We start from the raw sequence: 12648 nt of genomic DNA, 5'->3' as shown, positions 1-12648 counted from the left end.
GTGTGTGTGTGTGTGTGTGTGTGTGTGTGCACTGTTAATGCTGTGCTGAGGTGTTGCTCTGCATCTGGTAGTGAATCCCTGTGAGCTGCATTGCCGGCCCCTGAACGAGTACTTCTCCGAGAAGCTGCTGGATGCTGTCATTGATGGGACACGGTGCTTTGAGGGCAGCGAGAGCCGTGACATGTGCATCAACGGCATCTGTAAGGTATGACGCAAGTTCAAGGCTCACCCCTCTTCCCTTTATTAGTACCCTATCAGATACGTCCTTGAAGTAACAGTTTGAATTAGTCATTGTTGAAGCACGTTTCTAGGCAACTGCTCTGCATCAGACCTTTCTCAGGCTCACAATTTTTTTCAACTCTCCACTGTCCGCTGTCACTGTACATGTTGGAAAATATAGCATCACTTAAGCTGTAGTACTTACTTCTCCAGCACATATCCGTAAATAATACCATATTTTGCTATTCTGATTAGATGCAAACTACTTTCTACCTATACTCAGCACGATGACAAGGAAGTTGAATCTAACCAAATCTAATCTGTTAGACCTAAATACATGCTTGGGGGGCCTCTCAATGCGTCATTTGTTATTTTCCTCTCAATGTTTATTTTCATGTTGGTTACTAAAAATGGCCATGGGAAGTAATGTTGCCAAAGTTTTGTGAGTGTTAGTGGGGTGATGGTCATGGCAAGCAAGGTTTACCAAAGTTTGTGAGTGATAAGTGAAAATTCACTCTCAAGTTATTTCAGGACTCCGCGTTGTAGATCAGTATATTTATTCAATAACAATTGCAATCGGGCTCACTCACAGCACAAGGATGAAAGTGAAGCAATTTAATTTACATCGCACAGGGTTTATATACTTCAGATATATCTACTCCTGACTCCATACATCGTCATAAAAGCCACTCTTGACGAAGATCTCTAACTGAGCTTCCTGCCTTCCAAAGGATGTCAGTTCTCCCTATCGTCCATGATCTCACCTAAACAACAGGCATGTAGATCTTACACAAATGCAAACTAAGTGGGGCCAGAAATGTGGGTAACTCTTAACTTAAACTCAGTATCTCTAACCCACTATAAAAGATATTTATAAATGCTTATAAAGTATTAATTGTGCATCATAGCGCCTGATATAAGTTTATATAACTATTGATAAATCATGACTGCACTCATACAAAGTTATGCTGTTGTGGTATTAGCTTTGCATAACTACTACTATTAAGATCACTTGTATGGGGTCACATATGGCTCCATAAAGAGCATTTGCTGAATGAACAGCTTTGGATATAATGCAAAGATGTCATCAGTGCCATTGTCAAGAGGTAAAAGAAGCTTTATTATGCATTCTGATACTTCAAACTCTAAAGCCTTACATTCAACACTGTAATGCTTTATGAGTGAGTCATACTTTTTAGAAGTAGTTTTATAGACTTGTGTCAGTCATTAGGTATTATGAATATTTTATTACCCGTCGTGAATGTGTATATGCTTTTTGGGAACTGAGATTGAGTAAAGTGCTACTGAAATGTGCATATACTATATATTGGCTGCTTTTAAATCGTTTTTTTTTTTTTCGTTTGTTGTGGCCGGAGTGCATGAGTTCATTCTGAAGATGTTTTCAATATATTTCACTGGCAGTAAGAGCGTTTATTTGAGGATGCACTGGGTGTGATTGCAGAATATCGGTTGTGATTTTGAAATCGACTCAAACGCTGTGGAGGATCGCTGCGGAATGTGCCAGGGCAACGGCTCCACCTGTGAGACTGTGAAGAAGACCTTTGAGGAGAGCGAGGGATTGGGTATGAGAGCATGTATTTTTGATAAAAAAAACAAAACAACAACGCTAGTTCATCTGAACACAAGATCAACCCTGTGTGTAGTAGTGCAGTCAATAACATATTCCATATGAAGCCCTTTGAACTGCATGTCTTCAGATGTTGAAAAGGGAGAGGCGTGTAATAATAAAACAGCGTCTCACTATTTTCCCAGGCTACGTGGACATTGGTCTGATTCCAGTGGGAGCGCGGGACATCCGCATTGAAGAGGTGGCTGAGGCTGGGAACTTCCTGGCGCTGCGCAGCAATGACCCTGGGAAGTACTTCTTGAATGGCGGCTGGACCATCCAGTGGAACGGAGATTACAAGGTCGCAGGGACGGTCTTCACCTATGACAGGGCAGGACATCAAGAAAACCTAACGTCCCCCGGGCCTACGCTGGAGCCCGTGTGGATTCAGGTACAGCACACCAGGCATCTAGTTAAGCTCTATATGATCACAGAATTTAATTTGCTTCAAAATCTTCCAATTTCTGTATTCTGAGCTTCAAGCGCTGTGTGCACCTCTGCTGTCTGAGGTGGAGGTCACGTAAGCCCTGATTTATTTTGTTTGTTGATTGTTGATGAGTTTGAAAACATAATACACTTTTTAATACACTTTTTCTTTTCAAAAAATATTGAACTTTTGTTGTGCATGATTTACAGGATTACAGTTATATTAAGGGATTTGGATGTAAGCCACAACTCAATCATATGTTTGATCTCAAAGGTTACTAATCGAAATGTAGATGTTTTGTTTTTAATTTGTCATGGGATTTTGCATACACAAAACACTAAAAAGATATCAATGCAGATGAAAAACAAACAGTATGAAAACAAAACACAGGCCAAAGCTCAAAAAAACATCATAAAGGCATTGCTAAATACACAAGTGGTCCAAAGTCCAAATTGAGCAACTCAATTGTAAATGCGGCAAAAAATAACAAGTTTACCTGCACAGTGTGTTAAGATACAGACCAACAAATACAAACAAAAGAGAGGCAAGAGGCAAGAGGCAAGAGGCAAGAGAGAGCTCCTTCCCCATGGCTTCAGCCAAGTGACAAGGAACACTGGAGAAGGGAGAGAATGGAGAGAACATAGAGTACGATTATGCAGCGATTGACTTAGTTACTCTTTGACTTGTCTGAGTTGAATCTGAATATCTGAAACCAATATACAGACAAATGTGTGGTTTTACAGAAGCAGGGATGGTAATGTTAGTGAAGTGTAGTGTTGAATGTACTAAACTCTCTTTGTGTGACAAAGCTGGGCAGATGGAGAAAGACAGGTATTGTCCACTTAAACACTGAAATGGTCAACCCTGAAGATTAAAGATCGAAAGTTAGTATACCCATTATCTTTGAAAAGCCTAGTTTGTAGAGGTTGTGTTGCATCAATGATTTTTTTGGTTTCTCAAAGACAGGGAGTGACTTTTGATCGTAATATTCTGGCTCAGGTGGCTCTGTGCCAATATAGTCTTGGTTTCAGTGGTGGTCCGTCAGGGCCTTCAAGGCCTTCTCTGCTGGCCTAAACATCATCAGAAAATAAATGTAATAAAATACATTTAATTTTAATATTTTCTTTTCATAAATATGTATTCAATTATTCCCCATAGTCCATTATCTTCATTTCATAGCTTCCAGCGTTGTTAATTTATGTTAGAGCTTTCATCCAATCATATTTCAGCTATCATGTGTTGCCACGCTCCTAGAAACCTTCCCCGTGAACAGAATTCTTCCCTGAGGCCTTCAGAATTCACATTGAAGGCCCGTGTACATCTGATTGGTTTTCACAACTGGCTGTTTCAGTTCATTTAAGTTGAATGAACTGAAACAGACAGTTGTGACAACCAATCAGATTTCGAGTTGGCGACACTGGGCCTTCTAGAAGGCCCGGAAGATTTCTTTCCTCGCGTTGAACGTGACACGTAAACGTCCTTTGATTGGATACTGAGGCAGACCGGTGCAGTGCTTCAGTGCTCAGTTTAGCTGGCTAATGCGAAAACGACGTACATCGGTTTCAATGCTTATTATGCTAGTTGTTTCAATTGGTAAGACTAAATATAATTACATTAACCAACTCAAATAAACTAGTTTACACCAACTTGATAATTCCAGTTTTTGATACAATTACAACGCCATTTTCAAGACGGAACTTTCAAGAAAAACTGGATATCGTGAGGATGGGAAGTTTAATGAAAGTTTACTACTCTTAATGTATTGTTAATACGGGTGTATTGATTTTAAATGCTCCGGAAATATTAATAAAGTCTGTTGTACTCGACTATGTTAAGGTAATGCAATGCTCACTTATACTGCCTTTCTGTATAAATATAATGGTTCGAGAGCCATGGCGTCATAATGATGGTATTAGGAGGTGGATTCACTCAGTTTAACATCGTGTAGGACATCGCTGAAGGCCCAGTCGTGAAATGCACGGACCGCCACTGCTTGGTTTTCACCAGCAGTGATAAGCTATGCAATATGTCCTGGCGTCCTAGTGGCAGGCTGTGGATGAGAATAACAGCTCCAGGACTGATCCCAGCTGCAGCAGAGTGAAATCTGTTTTGTCCCATGGGGACAACGCTGAGAAGTGTGTGACAGCCGAATATTTGGTGAGGTTAAAATGGCCAAACCCTTCCCACTGGGCAGGAACCATATCAGCCACAGCAGTGTCCATTCATCAACATCCCCTCAGACAATCTCTTGCCATGTTGGCATGAACCTCTACTAATTAATTTTTTGACGACGCTGTTGAAATATGTCAGAACATGCTTCCAATTTGAATGCTGTGCCCCTCGGGGCTTGTTCAGCTATCGCAGGGTGGTGTCCCTGATGAAGGCTGTGCACACAGAGGGGAGAAGGGAGTGGGATGGTGGGTGTGGGGCTCAGATAAAGGAGAAACTCCCACAGAGGGGCCTGCAGATGCTTGGCAAGCCGCCCACATATGGCCAGGAGAGAAGCAGAGCGCTCAGCTGTCTGCAGTAGCTGAAGACAGATATACAAGCCGTACCACGAAACACAGAGACTCTCTCTGCCTTAGTCTCCCTTTTCCTCTGTCCCTCTGTCCCTCTCTTCCCCTCTCTCGCTCCCTCCTTTTCTCTGTCATTCTTTGTATTATCTTTCTCACTCTGCCTGCTTGACTCTCCAATTTTCTGTCTGTTTCTCTTGCCAAGTCACTCCCCTCCTCCACACACACAAAGACACTCACACACACACAAACACACACACACACACACACACACACACACACACACACACACACACACTCACACACACGCATCATACCAAATGTATCTATCTTCGTGTACATCTTGCCAAAGAACCGTGTGTTCGCACGAACCCACAATTTGTGTACAAAGGTTTTTCGTCAGAGTGAAATCAGTGTAAAATCATGTGCGCATGAACGTGCTTATCGTCCAGTCACACAATTATCCTTGTACGGGTTCAAGACACATTTTACATTTGTGGGATTAGCATACAGTATATCTGCCAGTTAACCCACCCCACAGAAGGCACGCTTATGGATTCACTGGAAATTATCATGCTGCGCATCCTACTGATTTATTCAAGGAATCAGCTACCATATGGTGCAGAGTGCAGAGATCACACACATCTATGTACTATGTACTAGGACATTTGAGTCTCAAAAAATGGTTACTGATTTACTGTTTTTTCAGTAATCAAACTGATCATCCTCTCTTGGTGCCTGTGTTTCAATATGAGTACAGTCAATTACGCTGATTACATTGTGAAAACCTGCCATATAAAATACAACTGGTGGCTCACTAGTTGGTGCCTTATTTTAACTTTCTTATTCTCACTGTTAATCTATACCTTCAACTGTGCTGCTGTGTCAGCTGCACGAATGGCTTTTAAAGTCTGCCTTCTTGAAGAACAGGAACAGCCTGCACTGATACTGTCATCTTTTTAAGGAATCCAGACTACGAGGTGTGCATTCAGCCTCAAGCAAAGAAACCTTTACATATCCAGTCATCAGATGAGTGTCAGACGCTGTTGGCTGTTTGGCAGCTGAAGTCAGTCAAGGTTTAGAGTGAAGAGTTTGACATTGCTCACTAGTGCCAAGATGTCAGTCCTGGTCCATTCTTAGAAGCTCTCACACAGAGTGAAATGTTAAAGGCGAGAGCACTGATTAAATTAGAGGTCAGGAAAATCCAATTTCTCCTCCCGAACTTAATTCCCTTTCCGCACTCCCTCAGTGGTCAGCTGTGTTATCATCAGTGGATATCCCCCAGCTATAATTAGCTTTAAACCTAAATATTGGCACTTATTGTTTTGGTTTAATTGGGTCTGCGCTTCCAGGTTGTTTCTTATAGATAGTTAATTGGACAGCTTTTATTGGCCGTTCATGAATATAAGGTGCTCTCCACTGATGTTTTATAAATCAAATCTGAAAAGTTTGAATAGTTAGACAGCTTAATGGTTCTCAGGGGATTTGTAGTGAGATGTTTGCTCTTCCCCCTAAAGGCAAATAGTCAACTATGGATTTTAGTAAGTATTAAAAAAAAATCCCTTTCCCATTGGACCTTTCCCATTTTCATGCTGTTTTTTTTTTTGCACCCAAGCTGGCTGTGAATAGTTTTGACAGGCAAAGATAATGACTGACTCATCCATCTCACACTCTTTGCTCAGTCCGTGTTGACTGTGGGACCTGGTAATCCTTAAAACAACCACTGCTTCAACCAAACCCTTCTTGCTGTTTACCATTCATAACTTCTTCCCGCCAGGCATTTCCGACAGGCGAAGACAGATGTGTTTGCTCTCTTTTGGCCCTTAGTCTCTTGTTTGTGGGAGGTATTGTGTATCTGTGTTCAGGGGGGCCAAGCGTCCTCGTAATCTTTCTTTTTATGTTCTCCAGCTGCTCTTTCAGGAGACTAACCCAGGAGTGCGCTATGAGTACACCATTAGCAGAGATTCAACCTCCGAGCCCAACAGCACTCATACCGTCTCAGACTTCCAATGGCAGTATGGCTCCTGGACAGAATGCAGTGCCACGTGTGGGACAGGTAAGCCACCACCAGAGCAGGGGCGTCCCTCTCTACCTTTAAGAAGCTTTTGAAGACCCAACTTTCTAGAGAGCACCTCCCCTCCTAACTGTCACTTCAACTAGTGCTTAACTTGCACTAACAGCAGTTCCTGCACTTCTTTTTTCTTTTCGATTTTTTCATTCTATTTCTTATGTAAAGTAATATTTATTGTTACACTAGGTCTCTATTGCTTGTATCTTGACTGTTCTCTCCCTTGTACGTCGCTTTGGACGAAAAAGTCTGCTAAATGACTACATGTAAATGTAAGCCATTTCAGCTCGGTAAAGGTTCATGGCTTCACTCTTTCTGCCAACTCACTTATTAGTGATGTTTGTGTAGAGTTTTTGAACTGGACTAACATAATGTAGAGCAAAATGTTGTGGACTGAGAACAGCTGGAACATGTAAAGTATGTTTTGGGATACTAGGGTTGTACTTTCCTTTTTAACAACATCACATGTTGACTCAGTTTCTGCAATCTTAAGCACCCCAAACCTCTTTTGGTGTAAGTATTTCTTCATATTTGTATCATATACCTTTCCATCCATTTTTGTCACCAGGCAAACCTGTACCACTACATCACATCAGATTGAACAAACACATAATATATCTTCACAAAGCCAGGTATCCAGTCCTATTTGTGTTTTGTAAAATCTTGTGAGATTGAATAATGTGGCAAAACAGAAATATCTGGTATCTTACCCATCACAAACAAGCACATCAGTCATTACAAGCGTGAAAAGCTAATGTTGTCACACTATGTTCGGTTCTTAATGTTTCCTAGTTCTTAATGCTCCTCTTTTTCATATGCTGTTTCATCAAACCCTTTTGCTCGTAGTGCACATGTTCAAAAACAGCATTTCCCCTTTGGCCACGGTCCCCTCAGTGGCAAGACATTGAGATTACATTTACACCCTGTGCCTTGCACCTTCAAAGCAGGGCCTCAGATTGCAAAGCCTTCTTCAAGGAGGCCGTCGGTCTCAACAACATAACAGAGATCGCAAACGTGTGATTTTACATGCCAGTCAAGGTGTGTACTCTTGGGCTTCTGATGTTTTATTCTGTAAGAATCTTGCCAGACTGTGAGAACATAAGGTGAGGCTTTATCAATGGGGTCATCATGTCTGCAGAGTGCTCTGTGTGAGAGGATATGGATGATAGTAATTCCCTCTTTGGTTTGCAAGAAGGCTACACAGGCTATCAGCACGGACAGCTGTCCTCTCCTCCCCTGATTGCCATCGTTGACATTTGGAACTGGTTGGTGTGTGGATGGAGCATCAGCAGACCACCGTATTGTTATTATTTTTATTATTTTTTTCTTCCCCAACACTAACATTTCCATCCATTCCGCCTCAGCATTGGCAGTGACAGATGAGAAGAGTTGATAGGAGAGAAATAATTAGAGCTTCCTGAAGGAACAGAGTGCGCCGTCTCTCACAGTGCTCCGCTGACACGCAATTTCCCCCGATTTGGTGTTTTTGTTTTCATCTGCCATATCAGCCTGAGTTTCTAAGTGGATCAATTCCCCATTAGCTGCCCTGGGTAATGCACTTATGTGCCAGTATCAGCTGTTTTTTAGAGAGACAGCGCGTTTATCCTTTCCTGTGTGGTTTGCTTTGGTCACATTTGCTAAGCTAATTGTCAACTAACTCTGTTAGGACTTTTTATTTCCAAGTGAAAAACAAATTAGGCATTGTCAGGGTTATTTTAACCACTCCTCTGTTTTCTCAGTGGGGTGTGATTCTGATTATTGTCAGCAGGGACGTGCACAGGAGGGGGCAAAGGTTGCCCGGGCAACTGCCCGTCTGCCTTCCTAGAGTGAAGGTTTTTTTTCAAAATAGTATAACGGCTGCAGAATTTCATCTAGGAATATGTGCGTGGGGGGAGGGGGCGTGGTGGCGGCGGCTGGTGATCGACCCTGACAATTTCACAGTTTCAAGTAATATAGGCAGAATATGCACACAGGGGGAAGGGGCGTGGCGGTGGCGGTTTAAAAAATGAACATGTTGCCCTTTTTTTCCAGGGCAAAGCAAAGGCCCTTCAAAATTCCTGTACACGTCCCTGATTGTCAGACTATTTAATAAAGTTTGTAACGTGTTGGTAGTGGTTGATATTTTACACATCAGTTTTCCTAAATGAATATCTGTGTTGGCAGAGAAACACTCAAGTAGCCCCTCCACACACACACACATCCTGTCTCTCTCTCTTTCCGTTCATAGACTTGGTAATTTAGTTTCACAGACGCTAAAGCTGACCAAACCTTTTGAATATTTCATAGCTGACTAAATATTAGCATGGTCTGAACGTTTTTCAGGCGGCTGGCACAATTCAAGTTCTGTGTGTGTGTGTGCGTTTGTTGTGTGTTTGTGTGTATGTATGTTTACTTGGTAATTGTTTAACTCGGTAGAGCTGGGTGTGTTGACATCTGTTAGTATGTTTGTGTATACATGGATGATTATAAAGGCATAATTTCAAACCAAGTTAATTTAGTTGTTCACAGAGAGTAAGCACATTACATTGTTACACAGGAAGGAGCTCTACCACATGTAGTGTAAGGCTTTGCCAGTTTTAAACAACTGTTTTCTCCAATGTTCTATTTGCAAAGTGTAAAGCTCCTATGTAAACCAGTGTTCAGTTCCAGGTCCAAAAAGTCTAACCTAGTATGCAAGACAAAAAAAATAGTGCTTTCTGGAAGATGATGCATATATTTTAGTGGTTTCAGCATGCAACTTAAGCCCATTTAGGAAACTCTGAATGGTGTTCTGTGATTGGTTCACCCAAGTTTGCATTTTAATTGAACCAGTCACCAATGACACACCGTCTGTGTTAGTGTGTGTGTGTAGTCTTCTCTTTTTAATTGAACCAGTCACCAATGACACACAGTCTTTGTTAGTGTGTGTGAAGATGTCTACTCTGGTAGTTCTCAGACAGCTGCAGTATCACTTCGTCCTCAGTGTTTGCTCACCTCCTGTCCCCTGGTCCCCAGCATTGCCTGTCGATAACTGCTTAAGGGGTCAGAGGTCACCTTCCCCTGTCTGCTTGGTGCAGGAACACCTTGTCATTCTGTGCTAGTCATTCAGCAGTAGCAACATTGCAAGAACAGATCTGCTTCATCAAAACTCAAACTACTATTACATCCTAGCCGTCATTGTGCATTGCATTGGATTATAAAATGCATATTTTGCATTCACTCCCTCTAGAGTAGAGGAAGTTTGTGCCTTTCACAGGGAAGTTACTGTATAAAACTAACCCCTCTGCTTTGGTAATCATGAGCTTTTATTTTTCTGGAGGAGGATTTCTGTCCTCCTACACTTGTGCTTAGGTGCATCACAGGCCTGCAGGGGCTGCCAGGTATCCTCCTACTGCCAGCCCCCCTTTCTGCTACTATTACAGACCAAAGATATTAGTGATTTTAATTATTGCAGTTTTTAGTGTCCCTCATCATCAGTAGTTACAAGAACCTGAAGAAATCAATAAAAAGTGTTTTGTCATAAAGTGGATCCTTAAGAAAGATGTAAGAAGTCAAAATCATGAGCCATGAAGCAGGACGTTTTGGAGAGAAGTAAAGTATCACTCCTGTTTCCTCTGAGTACATCGATGATAGACATACATCTTTGGTTAAAAAACATTCATCTATCTACCAAACATCATGTTATGTCCCTTTATCAAAGGTTATAGCTGATAAAGTTATTATATGTAAACAGATTTTTTTTGTATTACTTAAGAGTGTTTTTCATGTTAAGGTTCAACTTCATGTTTATTCTGACAAACCCAGACTTTTCGTAGCTGTAGGCTGTAATGACACATGTCTATGGAGGGACGAAAGTAACACCTGTTACTATTGTCCCCACGAACACAGAACCCCAAATACTCAAAATAAATACTTTAATATCCATGTTTTAGTATGTTGTAAATATCTTTGGGCGTATCAGGTAATAGAATATAGGTAGTGGCCATAACATGAAGACAGATGGGCTTAGGTCACGGTTTGACTCACAAATAAACACATTTAAATTAACACAATAAAACATTTTGCAAAAGATAGAAACATGATATAAATGTGAAGACTTACTGTTCTATCTATGTAAAGGTAAAATCATCCATAGGTTATCATACTTCCATAACTGCAACATGATTGGCGGGTATAATTACAGACACACACTAAAGTAGGGTATAGCTCAGCAGTATTCTAGCTGAAATAAAATGAAGCTTTTTCAAGCAAACAATCATGAAATGTTGGAAAATATTGGTGCGGGAGGTTTTCATGATTTTTTCTTTTCTTTTCTTTACGTTCAATTAAAAAGTGTTATTGTTGTTCCGGCTCTCTCTTTATCATGTTTTAATCAAACTTTGCATTTAACTGGCAAGACACTCTGCTATAACTAAGCACATTGTAAATGTGGTTCTTTGTCTAGCTTTTCATAACATTTACACAGCTTTCGTAATGATATTGCTCTCTGGAAGTCAAAAAAGAAAGAGAGTCAGTATTTCCTAAAATATGAAAAATATCCTACAGCAAAACATAATGGAAATTGTAACTGAGTTATTCAGCATCGCACTAGTTGCCTGATTACTTTAATTACGAGGGGTATGATTAATATTGCAATGAATAATGCAAATACTTTATCATAAGTTCATACACTAATTTAGTCGACCATTTTGCAGTCTAATTCAGTCTTGCAGTCTTTCTTGTACTGTTTGTGTGTTCTGGTCCGAAAGGGAGACAATCAGGGAATTATTATTAGATGTGGCAAAGGCCCCACACGGACAGCATAGTAATGTATAATTAACAGGTGAACTCCAAGATAGTCGTCCAGAGTGGTGCACACAAACAGAGGCACAAAGAATGGATATCCTTTGACAAAGTTTTAATTATGAATGTTCATGCTATACTGTAGGTTCTCTTGACATCCCCGTGACCTTTCTTGTGTTGGTAGCACATCAGAGGCAGGTGCCAGCCTACAGCAGACTGGTGCCAACCCACAGGCCCAGAGGCCCTTTCCTGCCATCTGTCTCCTCTGTGAGGCATTGAGGCTGTAGGACTTCTCCTTCCAGCACCCCCTTTATCTTGGATTTGGAGGAACTAGAGTTCTGGACCCATGTCAATGGGGTTTCTTTTGGGATCTGCCAGACGGTAATATGTACTGCCACCTCGGGGATGTCTGCAAAGGCGTGAATCACTCTGAAGGTGGCAGGTGGCTACTTGATGGATAGTTGAGCATAGGGGTGATGAGATAACTCCCCCTCCACCACCTCCTCCTCCTCCTCACAGACTTAGGAGTTCACAGACACCCAGGGGGAGAGGAGGTGATGAGGGATGGACACAGGTGGACCAAAGAAACACATAAATCTATGTCCTTAACCCTTCACCAACTTCTCCCCTCTTTCCCATTCTCCTGAAATCCTATGAGGATTTGGCTGTCAGCCACACTCAATACTTAACATGCTTCAGCTTTTGGCATATAGATGACAATAATCAAGGTGATAATCCTGTCTTAAGGAAAGTCAGTGAACTGTCAGTTGGCCTTGTGGAATATTGCAAGAGATCCGTATTGTTTCCATATCTTGAGGGATGGGCTGGTTTGCCATTGGAACGTGATGTAATTATCACATTCCAGAACCTGTGTGGCCTCTCTTAGCATTCACAGGTGTGCTTGGGACGCCACAGGCACTGTCTGACTGAGAGACTGAGACAGACTGAGGTTGCTGAATTACATTGCACTTAAATAATTGATTTGGACAACTATTTCTGGTATGCAATTGTTAGATGTTTGGAAAAGGGTTAG

The 12648-nt window shown here is 41.5% G+C and overlaps 1 protein-coding gene across 1 annotated transcript in view; it reads left to right on the top strand.

Annotated features, from left to right (window-relative positions):
- adamts7 (a disintegrin-like and metallopeptidase (reprolysin type) with thrombospondin type 1 motif, 7) overlaps window positions 1-12648 on the top strand; it is a gene marked incomplete at both ends in the record, with an annotated part of 65068 nt that overhangs the window by 23360 nt on the left and 29060 nt on the right. Inside the window, 4 exons of the mRNA XM_080843503.1 lie at window positions 72-205; window positions 1682-1802; window positions 1993-2237; window positions 6695-6842. Of these exons, the coding sequence (XP_080699629.1) occupies window positions 72-205; window positions 1682-1802; window positions 1993-2237; window positions 6695-6842 (648 nt within the window). The remainder of the gene's footprint in view (window positions 1-71; window positions 206-1681; window positions 1803-1992; window positions 2238-6694; window positions 6843-12648) is intronic.

The sequence above is a fragment of the Sprattus sprattus genome, assembly GCF_963457725.1.
Source record: "Sprattus sprattus genome assembly, chromosome: 8".
NCBI classification, from domain to species: Eukaryota; Metazoa; Chordata; class Actinopteri; order Clupeiformes; family Clupeidae; genus Sprattus; species Sprattus sprattus.
The sequence above is the reverse complement of the archived record's forward strand: the minus strand, read 5'-3'. Positions and strand labels throughout refer to the sequence as shown.